The sequence below is a fragment of the Anomaloglossus baeobatrachus genome, chromosome 4 (genome assembly GCF_048569485.1).
Source record: "Anomaloglossus baeobatrachus isolate aAnoBae1 chromosome 4, aAnoBae1.hap1, whole genome shotgun sequence".
NCBI lineage: Eukaryota > Metazoa > Chordata > Amphibia > Anura > Aromobatidae > Anomaloglossus > Anomaloglossus baeobatrachus.
Genome location: NC_134356.1, coordinates 597,307,560 through 597,326,756, shown reverse-complemented (window position 1 = coordinate 597,326,756; position 19,197 = coordinate 597,307,560). Strand labels below are relative to the sequence as shown.

The 19,197-nt window shown below is 50.5% G+C and overlaps 1 protein-coding gene across 1 annotated transcript in view; it reads left to right on the top strand.

Annotated features, from left to right (window-relative positions):
* The window catches only part of ANTXR1 (ANTXR cell adhesion molecule 1), a 336,918-nt gene that overhangs the window by 298,201 nt on the left and 19,520 nt on the right, over nt 1–19,197 (top strand). Inside the window, exon 17 of the mRNA XM_075346171.1 lies at nt 6,727–6,807. Within this exon, the coding sequence (XP_075202286.1) occupies nt 6,727–6,807 (81 nt within the window). The remainder of the gene's footprint in view (nt 1–6,726; nt 6,808–19,197) is intronic.

Below are 19,197 nucleotides of genomic sequence, written 5' to 3'. Positions count from 1 at the left end.
AATAAATAATAATTATAATTTAAAATTAAAAATAAATCGAATTCTTTACCGGGGCGGCTGGGACTTGAACTCATGAACTAATGCTTCCTAGGCAGTAGCTCTAACCATTGAGCCACTGGCTCCTATGAGGAACATAGGAAGATTTGGTTATCTTGACGTCTGGATTGAAGAGTGAAGTCTCTGGTGACAGCGCGGCTCACTTCAGGTGCTGCGTGGAGAGGACACAAAGCGCTCGTGTTCTACAGGGCTTCCTGTCATCTTCATGTAGCAGAGCTGACAGTGTCGTGTGGATTACTTCGGACCTGGGTTGTTGTTTGGGGATTAATAAAGAGGTAAATGAGGGTTTTTTTGTGTTATATTCCAAATAAAGGATTTTTCGCTGTGTGTGTTTCATTACTTTCACTTACAGGTTAATCATTGAGGGTGTCTCAGGGAGACGCTTGTTATGATTAACCCCGTTATTACCCCGATTGCCACCGCACCAGGGCAATTCGGGATGAGCTGGGTAGAGTCCCGGGACTGCCACATCTAATGGATGCAGCAATTCCAGGGGCGGCTGCTGGGTGATATTGTTAGGGTGGTGGGCTCCCCATAACGTGGCACTCCCCATCCTGACAATACCAGCCTCCAGCCGTGTGGCTTTATCCTGGCTGGTATCAAAATTGGGGGGACCACATTTTTTTTATTTTTATTATTATTTATTTATTTATTTATTTTACTGCACGATATAGACCCGCCCACCGACGGCTGTGATTGGTTGCAGTGAGACAGCTGTCACTCATCATGGGGGCGTGTTTGACTACAACCAATCATGGGCGCTGGTGGGCCGTGAAGGCACGGAATACCTGATTGAATAATGAAGCGGAAGCCATTTTCATTTGTGACAGCCGTGCAGCGAGGCACCCGTGATCGGTGAGTAGGAAAGAGAGAGGGATTGTGCTGGGGACGCGGGACGCGTGTGGGACGCCCTGGCCAGCCAGGTGGTCACAGATAGGGCCCCGCATTACACCTGTCCCTCATAGGTAACATACAGCCAAACACATTTAAACTGTAGTCACCCCCTCAGGGCTTGATGGACACACCAGGGGGCGGAACCAGGCGGTTGGAAGACGCCCACCTAGGAGTCTCAGACAACCTGAGGCAGGAAAGTAAACACAACAGTCTAGAGTTCAAGTTGGAGAGGTGTGTGGGCTGGAGCTGTGTGCAGCTCGAGCAAGGGAGAGAAAACCCAATTTGAGCTGGTGCTAGGGTAGGAGCCCTGGTACCTCTGGCTAGGAGGCAGACGGAGGCCTCTGTCTGCAGGAGCCGGGAAGAAGGCTCGGTGGAACCGAGGTGAACCGGGACAGGGTAGTGGCCCGCCGGTAGCGACCCGGGGAACCGACTCGGAAACCGGAGCACAAAGGGGGGTAGTCAGACCCTGAAGCTAGGTCCAGAAGCCACTGGGGGCTAGCTAATTAACTGATTGCAGCCAGGACTTGAGGTCCTGTCCCACCCAAAGTCCCAACTGAAGACAACAGCCCAATGAGGGGGATAGAAAGCCATCGCCACGGCTCAGAGATCCCATGGGCCAGCGTCTGTGGGCAAAGGGCTCTTCAGGCAACCACAAGCCGGGAGCGGACTCCTGAAGTTGCAAGCACAGGCAGTCCACCATCACACACAGGTGCAGGAGAAAGACAGAGACCCCCAGCTGGGTGGGGGACCAGAATGCAGGCGGCTGTGGGCACCGACCACCATCAGCTTGGTTTACCAGAGACTCGTGTGTTTACTAATAGTGAGAACATCAGCACCCTCCGGTCGCCCATCTCCCTGCACCGCTAAACACTCCCAACGGGTCCCAGGGCCACCATCCCTGCCCATGGAGGGGTTAACAACTTGCTGCCAAACATCTCCCCTGGGTGCCCCGTAACTGCAGCGGTGGTGTCCACCTTCACCACATCCCGTGGGTGGCGTCACGAACTTAACACGGCTCTGGCCGTACACCTACGTCCCCAAACCACAAACCCCCTTTTTGATTGGAGTGACCGCAGGACCCCCGAGTCCGGAGACCCTCGAGCCACCCACTGAAGGTCCGTATCCGAGCGGCTCGCCTGCCGAGCATGGGGCGGTATACATGCAGATACGCAACGTGCACACATACTTACTGTGAAAAGCCACTTTTTTGGTGATCGAACCATTCTCGAACGTAACTCGAACTGCCGCACTTTTAGCAAATCGTTTGAGTTCGTCGAACGACTCAAACACCCCCCAAAATCACTCGAACATGAAATTGGTGAACCGTTCGACTTGAACATCGCTCATCTCTACCGGGCAGGCCACTGCGACATCCCAGATCACCACACCAGCCCGAGTAAAGCAGGTACGAGTCCCATGCCTGACTATCCCCTGCCCCCTGGGTGCTACACTTTGGCATCACGAACAGGATATCATGCCCAGGCCAAAAACCTGGGTACTGTGCGCCTTACTGGACTGTGTTTAATATTTTTGCTTAAAAAGGAAAGTCGCCATTAGTCATTTTGCGCGGGAAAGGAAAAGGCGTGTTGTCGTGGGTGGTACTTGTAAAGAGCGTGAAAGCGTGGGTGGAGCCCAAAAAGAGCGCCAAAACGAGCCCCACTGCCAGCAGTTGAGAGGAAACTGGAGACTGACAGAGACATGTCCACGGAGGAAAGAGACCAAACCGTCCTTGTTGGTGGACCCGCAGCAATGGACCCAGCTCCGGTGCAGCCATTTACCATGCCATATCTTCCTGGGGCAACGTGGCTCCCCCAGTATTCCGGGGAGGCATATACCTTGGTTGGTTTCAAGGAGAGACTTTACAGTTTATTCCGGGTGTTCCCTTTGATGGAGGATCAGAAGGACAGTGTCATTATTGGTCAATTGACCGGGGCAGCCCGATGTAAAGTCAAATCTTGGCCGGAGACTAATAAAAGAGTAGCAAAGGACATTCTGGCAATACTTAAGGAAACATTTGATACTCGTACAGCAGCTGAGATAAAAATGCGGTTCTACGAATGTAAGCAAAAGGTCCAAGAGAGTATTCAGGACTATGCTTTAAATCTTCAGGAGGCTATAAGAGCTGTTCAGCAAATGAACCCGAAGGAGGTGAAAGATAAGAACCGCCTGCTGACTGATCAATTCATCGAGGGGCTTCTGTCCGATACCCACCGGACCCAAATGCACATTGTATCTATGTAAAGCCCTGATCTCAGCTTCTCATAGTTCAAAGATCGGGCCATCCGAGCACTGCGTGAACCGGATCGTGGCAGCATTGTGTTAAAGCAACCAGGATTATAGCCAACTACATCCGTGCGAGTAGGAGCCAAGGAATAAACTGCGGGGGGAACCTCCAATGACGAACTTCAGCTCCGCATGTTGGAACTAATTAAAGGTATGGCTACTTTGACCAAAGCAGTGCAATCTAAACAGGAACTGTAACCATGGAACTGGCTTCTAGTGCTGATGATCTCCCCTGGTGGCAATGCGGGAGAGCCCTGCTGCCACAAGTTCCTGATCATTATGATGTTGATGGGCAACCGTTCTGCCAGCGCTGCAATAAAGCTGGACACTTTTCCCGTGGGTGTACGTTGAGTGCCCAGAGCAAGGGGGTTGGGCCCAGCCCTCTGGCACCACCAGCAGCCAAGAAAGAATAACTGTTTTGTTTTCCATGTGCCAATTTTGATATTAATTGCATGATGATACCGCTGAACGGTAACTGTTGAAAATATTGAAACTGTTTATTGATGGTGCCTCCCATAAAGGGAAGAATGTTATTTGTTATATTGCATATAGTTGCAGCCCAGGAGTGCTGCCATTTGCTGTGGGAGACTGTGGCACCCCTGAGGCCTCAGTCACCACAGAGTATTGCCCCTTATTTAAGGAGCGATATTCGCCTTGGGAAAGGAGGGGGTTAATCACCGGTGTTCCACATTAACACTTTACATATAGATTAGGAGCTTTCTCACAGGGCTTAGGGTAGGCAGGGTGGTGGCCATCACGAGGCATGGGACTTCCCTGGTCACTGAAGTCAGCCACCTGGGGGGCGGGTTCCACTTGGGGTAGAAGTAGGAGCAACTTTCACAATCTTCAGTCAGTCTACCCGGGACAACAGTTCTGGGACACGATACCTCCACCACTTTCTTCTCTTCTCTTCACGGGGTCTGTGGCTTGGAGCGGAGTGCTCAGCCCAGGTTCCTCACTGCTGGAAGGGCAACTCTAAAAAAGGACTTTCTTCTTTCAAACAACGGTGACTGCTTTTAACTTATCCGAGGTCGACGGGGCTCATCCCAGTGAGTGACCAGTACTACTACCCAGGCGAGCTGCACAAAGAGTGAGTAAAGACACCTGGAACCGCAGCATTTGACTCGGACTCTTATTACCGTCAGGGCCACCCTGCGCCTCGGCACCAAAGGCCTTCGCCATCACTACTCCCCTCACCATCCTACGCTGGGCCCGCTCCGCCTGTAGGGAGCGATACCATCTTCGACTGCTGTTGCCATCCGCCCCGGAGAATAGCGTCACGACAATCTTCCTACTACAACTCCCATCATCCTCCTTCCTTATTGGTGTACACTTCGGGGCATGAAGCTTGGCAGGCCACCGTGGCATCCCAGACTACCACACCGGCCCGGTGACGAGTAAAGCAGGTACGAGACCCATGCCTGACTACCCCCTGCCCCCTGAGTGCTACACATCCATCCTCTTGTGGCCGCCATGAACAGTGAGGTATGTGCGGCGGCGCTGCACATTCATTAACATATTAGTACACCCACAGGGGCATGTTACCATGCTATGTGGGCTGACTAGCTAAGGGAACAAACACCCCTGGGACTAGTCCCCATGCTCATTAACATATAATAAACAATCTTTAGAAATAATTTTTCTAAAGAGTCCTTTATCCATGCTAGTGTATACAGAACAGTTAGGCAGGGAATAGCAATATGCATCCAGAACTGCTCGTGCTTTTGGGTGCATATTGTACCTGACAGGTTCACTTTAAATATCTCAAGTTGTCTCTTGAGCAGCTCAGAGCTATGTAGCCTATTCTTAAGGGGGCTTTACACGCAGCGCCATCACTAGCGATGTCGCTTGTGAAAGCACCCGCCACCATCGTTTGTGCGCCACGGGCAAATCGCTGCCCGTGGCGCACAATACCGCTAGTACCCGTCACACATACTTACCTTCCTAGCGACATCGCTGTGGCCGGCGAACAGCCTCTTTTCTAAGGGGGGCGGTTCGTGCGGCATCACAGCGACGTCACACCGCAGTAGTCCAATAGAAGCGGAGGGGCGGAGAGCAGCCGCATGAAATTCACGCACACCTCTTTGCCGGAGGACGCAGGTACGGTGTTGTTCGTCGTTCCTGGGGTGTCACAAGTAGCGATGTGTGCTGCCTCAGGAACGAGTCATCAATCAACGATTTGGTAAGTATTTTGCATGGTTAGCGGTCGCTAGTACGTGTCACACGCAACGACGTGGCCGGATGTGCGACACAAATTCCGTGACCGCAACGACATCTCATTAGCGATGTTGTTACGTGTAACGGGGCCTTTACTTCCTGATTTCTTACGGGTGGGTGCTTGTCCTTGAGTGACAGTCTGTCAAATCGGTCACTTCTTGTTCTGAGTCACCATAAGTGAGAGCAATAATTAGTACTGCTGGGTGCCATTCCAGAGGCTTCTGACTATGATGAGACCTGAACTGTGAGAGAGGGGGAAGAAGTTGAGAAGCTAATTGCTGCATAAAAATCAATGGGCTGCAGAGAGGTGGCTGGTTTGTTATGAGTTATCTCTTCTCTTGGAATCTAACTACTACCCATTCTCAGCCAGGGTCTTGATGGGCACTAGTTGCTAAGCTCCATGGAAACCTGCTGAACACTACGAAAGATAAAAGCTTTCATTGCTGGAGTATGCCAGCAGATAGGAAAAGCAACACAATTGCAAACATGTTTATTTTCATCCTGTCTATTTAAGGAAAGTAATTTAAGTGTTCCAAATGATAAATCAAGAACATATACTTACCTCTGATGTTGACATTGTTATGTCACGCAGCCGCTGATCGGCTGCAGTATTTGCTGTTGATGATTGGCGTGCAGTCTTACGTAACCAACACGAGACACAGTGCCAACATTTTTTTTTGTTTTTTTTTTCACATTGCTCACTTTAACAGTTAAGATGGGGTTATATAGTACTGAACAACCCATTTAAAGTCAAAGTATAGTCACTTTAATGCATTTAGGTTATTGGAAAAGGACTGAGTTGCATTACCATGGTACAACCATAATAGTATTTATGGCACATTGGTAAAATGCACAATGTTGGGAATGAGAGATGAGCAAAAAAAATTATAGGAACGTGGTCCAACAGCCACGTCAGTATTCCACGACCGCCATAGATGAGCCATCCTGCTATCTACTTGCTATGTGCTGTAATTCCAGACTCCTTGTTTGATTTGTGCTCAGCGCAATGTTATCATTGCTGTGTAATGTTGTGCCGGCCCAGGCCTATTAACCAATAAAGGCACACAGAATACCAGTAGATAGGACGTGATTCCCAGGGTTCCCATCTGCGGGCTACAGATTACTGACGTTGCCTCCAGGCCAGGGATCTGTGAATCGACTTGTTCTTCTCAAATATAGTAGAGTATATAATTCTCGATGAAGAGCCTTTCTTCACTTCTGCATTCTATTAGAGAGACATGTGTTTAATATATTCTTGTATTTCTGACTTTACAGGGAAAACTTGATGCTTTGTGGGTTCTCCTGAGAAAAGGATACAGTCGGGTGTCAATAATGAGACCACAGCCTGGAGATAAGGTAAGGTTGTTAACGGTCATATGTATATTAAAGGTTGTGAGATGGGTTATACTTGTCAACAGTCTTACTTTGTTGGAATAGTCCCAAAAGCTAAACCACAAAAGGGTCAGAGTTTTTTTAAAACCATGCCCCAAAAAGTCAGTTTTAAAGGAAATCTGTCAGTTTTTGCCAACTAATCCGATAGCAGCATAATGATGAGACAGAGACCCTGATTCCAGTGCTGTGTCACTTACTGCGCTGTTTGCTGTAGTTTTGATAAAATAAAAGTTTTATTAGCAGGAGGTTATCAATAAGTACTAGCAATCCTGCTGCCAGATAGCCCTCTTATTCATGAGCTTTGTATAACCCTGCCTCCACCACTGAATGGCAGCCTTACACCTAGGCACAGTGGACACAAAAAGCTGCCAATCAGTGGTGGGGAGGGGCTACACAAAGCTCAGACCACAGTGGTTTTATCAGAACGATAGCAAACAGCCCAGTAAGTGACACATTGCTGGAGTCAGGGTCTCTGCACCTACATCATGCTTCTCTCAGGATAGCAAAAACTTGGTATTACATTCCATTTAAGTAGCTAAAGAACACTTGTCTTTTTTTTAAAAAAGGGTTGTACATAGATTATAACTTATTACATATTCCATGACTGAATTGAGAGAGGTTGAGAGGCTGTTGAAGTATTTTGTAGGAAACATGAAGCCATACTTTTTTCAAGTGACAATGCCTATTTACATTTTCCAGTTATATGTCTAAAGTATTTTTTCAATGCTGCCATCAATCCAGATCAATAATAAACAATAGATTGCAATAGATTGTTCTTCTTTTTCTTCATTTATACTTACTAATTGTCAGTAATAAGTGACCCAAGAAAATGGGCCCTAAAAACAATCCAACGTGTCCAGCACATGTTCTGATTCTCATACTCTGTAACTTAGCTATCCATTATTTTTGAGTGGGTAGTTCCTTTACATTGACATTCTGCCAGCACTATAGGAGCTGAAAGTTCCTTTCCCTCACTTCCTAATGTGCAATTGGCTAGCTCATGATCCACAGCTTATGTGGCGCCCCTGAGGAATCCGTCGCCACAGAGACGTTGCACCCCAGCCAGAGGTGTGAAGTCCCATCCTGGGTAAGGACAGGAGTAAACGCCGGTTCACAGGCAAATTCACACTACACCCATTGTTAGGCATATTTTGGGACCGGGGATAGTGGCTGCTACCCCACATGCTGCATGCTGGGGGGGCCGCAAGACCCATCCCTTCTCCCATAGGTTGGGGCCTAGCAACAGGGAAAGTGGGAGGAGCCAACAGCAAGAAAGAGCAGACACAGGAAGTTCAAATTCAGTTTGTGAGTAGAGTGAGTTGAGAGGAGTGAGAAGTGAGGAGAGAGAGAGAGAGAGGTTGATACCTCAGAAAAGCAACAGAAAGTGAAACTTCCTGGTGGAGACCCTGGGGCCCAGCTAGGCCCAGGTGACACCACAGACTGAAAAGAGCAGATTCCAGGGCCACTGAAAGGTTTTCAAGCTCGTGGCCTGTTCCACTGGAACATCGGGTGGAGGGATCAGGCTGCATCCAGGGACGGTCCCTAGAAACCAAGGAAAGAGAGACATTTCCAAAATAAACACTGAAGGCCGGGGTGGTTGCAAGCGCCCAGGGCCACATCCCACCGTAGCTACCCTGGGAAGAGGGCAAGATTCCATCCAGGCAAGCCTTCTTGTCCAGAATCTACAGTGGAGGCTGAGACAGGTTTATCCAAAGAGGTCAAGGCTTGAAGACAGCCGAGGAAAGAGACACAACAGGGTGCACCGGCATTTACTTCCAGAATTACTCGGGATTGGTGGAGGTCCCTGACAGAGGATCACAACACACCAGTGGGCGACCAGTTCTCTGCAGCCATGAACCAGTGAGTAAAACCTTGAAACTGCACCCCCTGGTGTTGCCTCTTTTATTTCTCCCTGCACTGCACCAGCCACACAAGCACTATAGACTTTAATAAGCACCAACGGTTGCCCGTTGGTGGGGAGCCAACGGGCAACCACTGCTCCGTCCAGATGGTTCTGCTCCACCTGTGGGGAGCAGAACCATCCCAGCTGCTAATCCATGAGCCCCGAAGGTCCCATTCAGCAGCGGCGGCTCCATAGCCGCAATCCACAGGTGGCGTCACGAATATTCCACAAACTTTATTATTAATTACCACCCCCACAACTGCCATATTAGTTGACCCCGCCAGGGTCACGGAGCCGGGCCCTGCCACCACTGAGTACCCCCGGACTAGTCCGGCCCGGCACCGGGTGTCCCAAAGCCCTGGGGTGGGCGAGTCACTTACATGCCCATAATCATAATAAAGCCCACCTTTCTGTAATCCCTGTTTGCAGTGTTATTGATAAGAGAGCAGTCCTGGGAATTCATCTACGGGAATAGTCACAATTTTGTCTCTGGAAAACACCCATGGAGTCAAACACTCTGAACAACCCGTAAATTAAGTGGGTCTCCTCATTATAACAGTGGCAAACATGTGGATGTTAACTGTGATTTATGCACAATGTGGTGAAGAGTAGGGAGGGGGGAATTTGGATTTTGGGAGCTTGTTCTTGTGCAACTTCTCATTGCCAATTTCACCCTATTAATGCCTTTTAGGGCATGTTCATGTGACGCCCCTGAGGCTCTGGTCACCACAGGTACCCAATTAGGGCGCGGTATCTATCTCAGGTAAGGAGGGGGTTAATCACCGGTGTTCCACATTCACAAACACTACACACAGCTCAGGAGCCTTCACACAGAGTGGCTTGGCTCAGGGTAGGCAGGGGGGTGGCCATACGAACATGGGACTTCCTGGTCACTGAAGCCAGCCACCTGGGGGGCGGGTTCCACTTGGAGTAGAAATAGGTACCACACACGCACATGAAGAACAGACCTGTCAGGATCATAGTTCTGGCAAGACATCTTTGGAAAACTTGGACTTACTGGGCCCAGGGGCTTGGAGTGGGAATTCAGCCAGGGTACCTAACTGCGGTGGGGGACACCCTAGAAATAGGACTCTCACTCCTTCTCTCTCAAAACACCGGTGGTGACCCCTTACCGGATCTGGGATTGACCGGAGCCCATCACGGCAGTGACCAGTGTGACTGGGCTGGCAGCTGAAGTTGTGAGTAAACTAGACCCTGAACCCGCAGAGACTATTGGCTTGACCTTATCGGCGCCGAGGTCCAGCGCTTAGGCACCAATGGCAATTATAACCCTCATCATCCACCTGGGGCCCGCTCCGCCTGTGGGGAGCGATACCATCCCGGCTGCCATAACACCTGCCCCGGTGAGGCACCCTGCAGCGGTGGCTACTTCCTGGCCGCATGCAGTAGGTGGCGCCACGACAAACTTTTCCCAATACCCCACTTCCCCCTCTATTTACTGTACACCTCGGGGCAACGGAACCAGGCAAGGCCACCCCGTGATAACGCCTGACCCAGCCCAAAAAGGCCCGGCGACGAGTAGGTTAACCACCTGCCCCGTGGGGCGCTACATTCACACGTTGCAGAAAAGTTCACAAATCCATCCTGATTTTGTTGCAGATTTTATCCCACTATACTACATAGCTTTGCATAAGGTGAAATCTGCAATGAAAATCCTCACAATGCTGAACATGCTGAAGATTTTAAATCCGGGCCATACTTCCATCTTCCTGTGAATTTTTTCCGCAGCATGTGAATAGGATTCTGAAAAAAACATTTACTTTTATTAGATTGTAAAATGGTGTACAATTTTTGCCGCAAATTCTTATCCTTAGGCTATTTGACCACTGACAACGTACCCGCGCATTTTGCCACAGGTACGTCCGCAGGTTTACCCCAGCTGCTCCCCAGAATCCGCAGCTTTCCATTGCTGTGGTATTTCTGCGGAGTTGTTGCGGTAAACCTGCGGAAACAGTGCCAATTTCGTGCAGAATTCCTGCGGAATTCCCGCCCTGTATCTCCATAGTGGAAGAGCGGGAATTCCGCAGATATTTCCGCATGAATAATTGACGTGCAGTTACGTGTGGCTGCGGGAAATCCGCAGCATTTCCCGCAGCCACACATACCACACCATTGATACAGCGGTCCCCAAATTCCATAGGATAACATGGGAAGTGTCTGTACTTGCTAGAAACTGTGGATTTATTTAGAAAATCCAGATAAATCCGCAGGTTTTCAGCAGCAAAATCCATGGGTACAGAGTCCCGTGGGCACATAGCCTTAAGGCCACTTTACTCGCTGCGACATCGCTAGCGATGCCGCTAGTGTCGCGGGCGGAGGGGCCGCGCTCGCTACGCTCGGGTCCGGGGCTTCTGCTGCTGCTCGGTGGCTCGAGCGGTGGGCCGGACCCGGGGACTCGAGCAGCGCTCTTCACCCACGAGTGAAAGGGGGGGGTTTGTTTGGGGAGATAGTCCGTGACGCCACCCACGGGTCGTGGTGATAATGGGCACCACCGCTGCTGGTGACGGGGATCCCGGGAGCGATGGAAGGGAGCAGCTAGGATGTTGGTTCCACCTCCGTGGGCAGGGGTTGGTGATCCTGGGGCCCGGTGGTGATACGGGGAGGCAGGGTAGCTGGGGTGCAGGGTTGCGAAGGCAGCGTGGCGCAGTGCCGGATGGCACTGCTGTACTCACTCAGGCACAGATTCACAGAGTCCCTGGTAAACTAAACGGCTGGATGGACGGGTCCCGCAGCCAGCTGCAGTGTCTTTTCTCTCCCCGGACAGGTTGATGGTGGCTGTCTTTCCCTGCACCTTTGTAGAATGTCTTGACTTCGATGGTTTCCCAACGGTAGTCTGTTCCCCGGCGTGTATGTATCGAAGGAGCCCGTTTTGCCCGCAGGCGCTGGCCCTTGTATCTCTAGCCTATGGCGGTGGCTTTTTAACCTCACTGTGTGGACTGTTGCCTTCTGTCGGGTCTTGGGTGTTAGGGAACCCCTGGGGTTCCGGTCACTCTCGGATTTGACCGTTATCGGCGGCTCCTAGCCTGGTCGGGGTCCGATGGCCCTGCCTTTGTGGTTGGTACAAATCTGCTCCCCGGTTCGGTACCGACGGGCCACCGCCCATCCCCGGTCCTACGGTTCCGCTGACTTGCACCACCTCCTGTAGACGGCCACCACCGTCTGCCGACCTTGCTGACAGTGCCTGGGCTCCTACCCAGACACTAGCAGTTTCTCCACTCCAAACTCAACTCCTCACTCATCAACTCCTAAACTTAAAACTAATTGCTTTTTCCCGCCTCCAGGCCTGTGAACTCCTCGGTGGGTGGAGCCAACCACCTGGCTCCGCCCCACCTGGTGTGGACATCAGACCCTGGAGGGAGGCAATAAGGATTTTGTTTGACTGGTGTTGACCATCCAGGGGAGGGGGTGTGTGTGATGTTGTGTTTGTGACTACCTGGCTAGTCCAGGGCGTCACATTCCCCCTTGGTGAAATGCAGACCGTCCGCAGGCTGCCCGTCCATCACCGGTTTTATTTCTGAAAAATATAGGTTAACATAGAAAAACATATAAACAATAAGCATACTTTTTAATTCTTCCCTTATGGGAGGCTTTTCTCTTAAACGTTACTAACGGTAAAAACATTTTTATTAATAACGGACGGGTTCATGTTCCTCCGCTTCCCCACCCAAGCAACCTACACCTTAATGCTGCCCCTAAGAAACGGGCAGCACCCCTCTTCCCCAGTCTGGAAGCAGGAACTCGGTTCCAGGTTACCCAAGCGGGAACGGGAACGGTGTCTCGCACCCGGCTGTCATTTCAGGGGACCCCACGTCCAGGGGGACCCCTGACCCCCCGAGGATGGTCACCGGTCCTGGTGGTGACCGGACCCCAGCCTGCTCTGCTGCGGGTCCTTCCTCCAATCTGCCTCTCCGGAGGCGACAACGGAACACAGCCCAACAAATTATTTACAAGGCCACAAGTTCGTGGTTGGCCTGCAATTTTTCGGCCTTGTCTCTGGAAGGGGGGTTAGTGGAAACACATAAAGTCCCTACGGGGACAACTTTCATCTTTACGGACGGCAATCAGGTGAAGTATTTGGGTAATTACTGTTCATTCATTCATTAAAACTTAAAACGGTAACATGGTGCTGATGGTCCCAACGGGGACAACTGGGTTGCAACGGAGGACCGCTGCCTTTATTGCTCATTTCCGTACTCCTCGCCCGGCTCCAGGTGAAGAAATACATGCTCCATCCCTTCCAGCACACGGCAGGCGCGACGGGGAAGGGCCGCCCGGCATCCATTATTTCCACTCCGAGGAATGTAGGTGGCCTCCATATCATACAAGCCGAAGACTCCTTCTTCCTCTGAAACAGGCTCTGTGTCAGCCCCTGAGCCGCTGTCATCTGACTCCAGGGGGCTGATGGCGAGGTCCAAGAGGACAGGTACAGTTTCCAGCTGAGCCCAGACCTGTGGCTCCTCAGTGGCAGGCGAGGTGCACGGAGGACCGCCATCGGTTTTTCTGAGTTAACCGCTCCGGCATTTGGTTGGCCGGCATCCTCTCGGGCCTCCGGGCCCTGGCGGGGCATCAGCACAGACTCCAGCGTCCCCATCGGGTGCGGTGGGCTGAGCGAGGCAGTGAGGGCGGCCAGCACAGGCGATGGTGCGGGCCCTGCAGGGGCCGGGAGTAGACCGGGTCCTTCAGCCGCAGCGGCCGGTCCCTCGGGGACATAAGGGCATGGATCACTCACCAGCTCCTTCAGCATGGCCTCTATTTCATGCGCCCGCACGACCGCAGCCAGCTCCTCCACTTCAGCGGTCCAGCGATCCAGCAGATCACACACCTGGGCCCGGTTGCGACAGCACAGCAACATCGCTTGGGCATTCAGCCATGCCGCTGTCCCAGGCGCAGGCTCCGGGGACTCGGGACTTTCAGATGGGGTGGACATACTGGCACTTGTGCTTCCAGGAACCGGATGCGTAGCAGAGTCCTGGCGTCCCTGCTCTTTATACCTTCGGTTACATCAGGTACACCTGCCTCCGCCCCCCCTTGGTTCTTTCTAGCACTTCCTTATTCTGGGGGCGGGGCCTCACTTTCGCACCCTCCCTGCTCGGGGAAGACACTCGAGCGGGAAATCTTCGCGCCAAAGATGGCGGAATTTCAAAATTTTCAGCCGGAGACCGCCGGCAGGGACTGCAAGGCGCACTTCTACCGGTAGGTAGATTGGTTCTATCCTGTTCGTGACGCCAAGTTGTCGCGGGCGGAGGGGCCGCGCTTGCTACGCTCGGGTCCAGGGCTTCTGCTGCTGTTCAGTGGCTTGAGCGGTGGGCCGGACCCGGGGACGCGAGCAGTGCTCCTCGCCCACGAGTGAAAAGGGGGGTGGTTTGTTTGGGGAGATAGTCCGTGACGCCATGCATGGGTCATGGTGATAATGGGCTCCACCGCTGCTGGTGACGGGGATCCCGGGAGCGATGGAAGGGAGCAGCTAGGATGTTGGTTCCCCCTGTGTGGATAGGGGTTGGTGATCCCGGGGCTCGGTGGTGATACGGGGAGGCAGGGTAGCTGGGGTGCAGGGTTGCGGAGGCAGCACGGCGCGGTGCCGGATGGCACTGTTGTACTCACCCAGGCACAGATTCACAGAGTCTCTGGTAAACCAAACGGCTGGATGGACGGGTCCCGCAGCCGGCTGCAGTGTCTTTGCTCTCCCCGGACAGGTTGATGGTGGCTGTCTTTCCCTGCACCTTTGTAGAATGTCTTGACTCTGATGGTTTCCCAACGGTAGTCCGCTCCCCAGCGTGTATGTACCGAAGTAGCCCGTTTTGCCCGCAGGCGCTGGCCCTTGTATCTCTAGCCTATGGCGGTGGCTTTTTATCCTCACTGTCTGGACTGTTGCCTTCTGTCGGGTCTTGGGTGTTAGGGAACCCCTGGGGTTCCGGTCACTCTCGGATTTGACCGTTGTCGGCGGCTCCTAGCCTGGTTGGGGTCCGATGGCCCTGCCTTTGTGTTTGGTACAAATCTGTTTGTGACTACCTGGCTAGTCCAGGGCATCACACTAGCGATCGCACCCGCCCATGTCATGCATGCGTCATGGGCAAATCGCTGCCCGTGGCGAACAATATCGCTAGTACACGTCACACGCACATACCTTCCTAACGACGTCGCTGTGGCCGGCGAACAAACTATTTTTTTAAGGGGGAGGTTTGTGCGGCGTTACAGCGACGTTACACAGCCGCCACCAATAGAAGCGGAGGGGTGGAGAGCAGCCGCATTAACGTCACGCCCACCTCGTTGCCGGAGGACGCCGGTACGGTGCTGTTCGTCATTCCCGGCGTGTCACACGTAGCGATGTATGCAGCCTCAGGAATGACGAACAACCTGCATCCAAAATGAGCAACGAGATTTGGGAAAGGAACGACGTGTCAATAATAAACGATTTTTGACGTTTTTCGGATCGTTAGCAGTCGCTTGATGGTGTCATACGCAATGACATCGCTAACGACGCCGGATGTGCGTCACGAATTCCGTGACCGCAGCGATATCTCGTTAGCGATGTCGTTGCGTGTAACGGGGCCTTTACTGCACTAAATCCTGAAATTGTGAAATTAGCTGTATAAAAATAGGGTGAAGTCAGCAGCCAAATTCACAGGAAACACGTGAATTATGTCTGCTGATTTTGTGAACACATCCGCATTGAAATTTTCTACAACATGTGAACATGTTCTTAAAGGATCTATTAATTGATGGTTCATGTTTTCAAATCCGGTGACAGATCTGCTTTTATAGGGGATGTTATCTACAATGAAGTAATGAACTGGGATTATGAAACTCCTGGCAGCGTCCAAAAGTCTGAATTATTTCTCTTTTGTTTGCAACTATTCCTGAGGAATCTCGATATGAGGTCATGGATAAATTTATGTGGTACAAAAAAAAAACAATTCTGAGCTCTTGGAAAATTCAGTAGAGGAGTCTTGGAAGAGACGGGGTGTTCAGGGAATTGGGAAGGCTTTCTTTGGACAGTTAACTTATACATTGTGAAAGTAAAGCTATAACATGTACAACTTTAATATCTGAAAGACATTTTGTGGTGTGTTCTCATTGTTGGGATGGTCTTCTACTTTTTTTCATTTTTGGACTGGCCTCTTTTCATTTTTATCTCAACAACGTTAGGCTATGTATCCACGCTCCAGATTTGGTGCAGAAATTTTCTGCATGAAATCTGCACCTTCTGGCAGAAAACACATGCCCGTTTGGGTGCGTTTTTGGTGGGTTTTCCTGCCATACATTTTTTTAATTAAGTTTTTGGTTGGAAGGGCTTAAAAATCTCATACTGAGAGATAAAAAGAGCTGGCAATAATTCTATACCATGTTTCAATGAAATTGACACATTTTTGTGCATATACAGTAATTGAAGACATTCAGCTGCCGATATTAATGGAAACCTTATAAAGGCCCATAGTAGAAGGTTTCTGAGGTGTATGCAGTTGAAAAGTCAGTAAGGGAAACAGCATGTAATGTGATGTATATATGTAATTTATTCCATAAAGGGTCAAATAGACCCAAACATAAGACCTAGATTTTAGAAAGCTGATAAGAGACACATGAGCATAAAGATCGCGGTTACTGTTGCTCCTATTTCTGTTGACTGTGTGTCTAAGGATGACGACTCCAGTCCCACTAGGTTGGAAAAAGGAGCCTTCAGATTGCAGCAGTCTATGAGCACAGTCCATCTGCCTTCAAGCCAGGCACAGACAAAGTCCATGACGGGCAAGAGTCAGGGTTGATAATGTTGTTTGAGTCCATTATGAGGCACAGTTCATGAGGACATTGGGGCAAAGTCCATTGGGACTTTGGGGCAAAGTCCATGGGAGATTTTGGGCAGAGTCCATGGCTAGTCCATAGCTAGTTGGGAAAAGTCTAGGGCGGAGGGTGTAGGACAATTTCACGACTTAATATACTGCAATTCAGCAGAGGTATGCGTAATGTGGGAAACAAAACAACAGGAGAGGTCACACAAAAACCTTTGGCCATCCGCGGACAGAATCAAAAAGAGAGTCCCAGTCTCAAGGCACTCAGAGACTTAGGAATTGTCTCTGTTGGGGGTTCAACCAGCACAAATTAGGCATCTAACTCAGACTCTTCTCTCCTTCAAGTGCCTGACTGTACTCACACCCAGGTCTCCTTAGCCTTCTCTCACCCCACATATAAAGCCGAATGGGCACCCTGGGTCATGTATATTTTGCCCATGTGGGCTGCAGGCTCCGACATTCCTATTGTCTCACCCTCTTCGGGGGTCCCCTGGAGGGCGGGGCAGTTTCCCTTTCACGACTACCAGGACTCGAGGATGTGGAGGTTCACGGTGTCATCATCTCCCCGTGGAGGTGAGTCCTCAATTGCCTCCTGTAGTTTGGTGATGGTCACCACGTACAAGCCCCACAGTCCATCTTTTATGAACTGCATGCTTTCTCCTTCTTGCAAGCTGGGCCCGTGATGGAGGGAAGCGGCGTTGATGTAGACCTTGTGGACAGTCTTCTCTTCCATCACAAAGCCAAAGCCTCCCCTTCTGTCAAAATACATTATGGTGCCCCTTCTTCTTCTGTTGCATAAGTTCGTCCCCGCTAATCTAGTTGAGCCAGCACCCACGCTTTCTTCTTCTTGACTCCGACAATGCCCATGACCCATTCTGCCTCCATAGCCAGAGACTTTTCTCCAGAAACAATCCTGTCTTTCTGACATTAATTCACTTAAAAATCTGTTGTAAACACTAAAAAGTCACAAAGTTTTGATGCAACGTAAGGTTCCCCATACATTGTGCGACTTTTGGGGTTTTCATGACCAGTTTGGGCAGCTCTGCCACATGGGTTAATGTTAGGGTAGCACAGGGCATGGTGCCTCCTCCTCATCTAATTCAGGACAAGCTGTTGCATGTTATGCCACAAATCTCACTCCAATCACTCACTGAACTTTTAATTCATTACGTTGCCTGAGTCTGTGACTCCAACAATGCTGGTTATTATGAATTGGGTCATAGTGTTTTAGTATACTATGGTCCTGAGGTCAACATGGTACTAATTTGCATTTTACCGGCACCTTTTGCAGTCATACTGCTGACACTAAAGTCGGCCCCAATTTTAAACAAGATGGACAAAAAGGAGCTAAGACTAAGGCGGGCTTTGCACGTTGCGACATCGCAAGCCGATGCTGCGATGTCGCACGCGATAGTCCCCGCTCCCGTCGCAGGTACGATATCTTGTGATAGCTGGCGTAGCGAACATTATCGCTACGCCAGCTTCACATGCACTCACCTGCCCTGCGACTGTCGCTCTGGCCGGCGACCCGCCTCCTTCCTAAGGGGGCGGGTCGTGCGGCGTCATAGCGACGTCACACGGCAGGCGGCCAATAGCGGCGGAGGGGCGGAGATAAGCAGGATGTAAACATCCCGCCCACCTCCTTCCTTCCGTAGAGCCGCCGGCGGCAGGTAAGGTGAAGTTCCTTGCTCCTGCGGCTTCACACATAGCGATGTGTGCTGCCGCAGGAACGAGGAACAGCATCGTACCATCGCTGCAGCAAAGTTATGGAAAAGTCGGAGCTTGCAACGATGATACGATAACGACGCTTTTGCCCTCGTTTATCGTATCATCTAGAATTTACACACAACGATGTCGAAAGTGACGCCGGATGTGCGTCACTTTCGATTTGACCCCACCGACATCGCACGTGCGATGTTGCAACGTGCAAAGCTGCCCTAAGAGGCCCAGTCCTATATTATGTGTACAATCCTTGGTAAACCAGGAAACATTAATATTTAAAAGATCCACTTGTACCATGTCATAGGTAACAAACAATGCCCAATAGATGGTAATAAGTTTCAGACACTAGGCAACTGATCAAAGACACTAGAAGTATGACATTGCTCCAGTCTGCCATGTATATGAAATGCTGTAGCATATTGGTTAATGGATGCAGAAAATATATTTTTCTCCAAATTTCTACATTGTGGAAATGGTAGTGGCCATTGCAGTTTTTTTATGACTATGTTGCCCCCTGTTGGTAAGATAGGCGATTACAATTAAAATAGAAGGCAGCAGCGAGGAGGAGCGGGGGGTTGTTATAGGTCATTATCTGTCACAGCTGCTTCCAATAACATCTGAGCGCAGGTCACATGGGGATTCCTGCGGTTTTCTCACATGTTCGGAAGCTCAACATTCTCTGTTCTCCTACATCATTAATGGAGTATTTTTACAGAGATTTAACTACAAGAGGGTAGGAAACTGGGAAGAGCAACGTCTTCAAAGGCTACTTATCTTGTTTTTACGCAAACAGATAGGAAAACAGCCTATGAAATAAAGGGTACCCTTTGTTTCTAGATAAGTGCTCCAAGCCACGTTCAGATGACATTTTTTGGCTAGTCTGCACATACACCACCAATAAGTTCCTTCCACAAATATGATGGG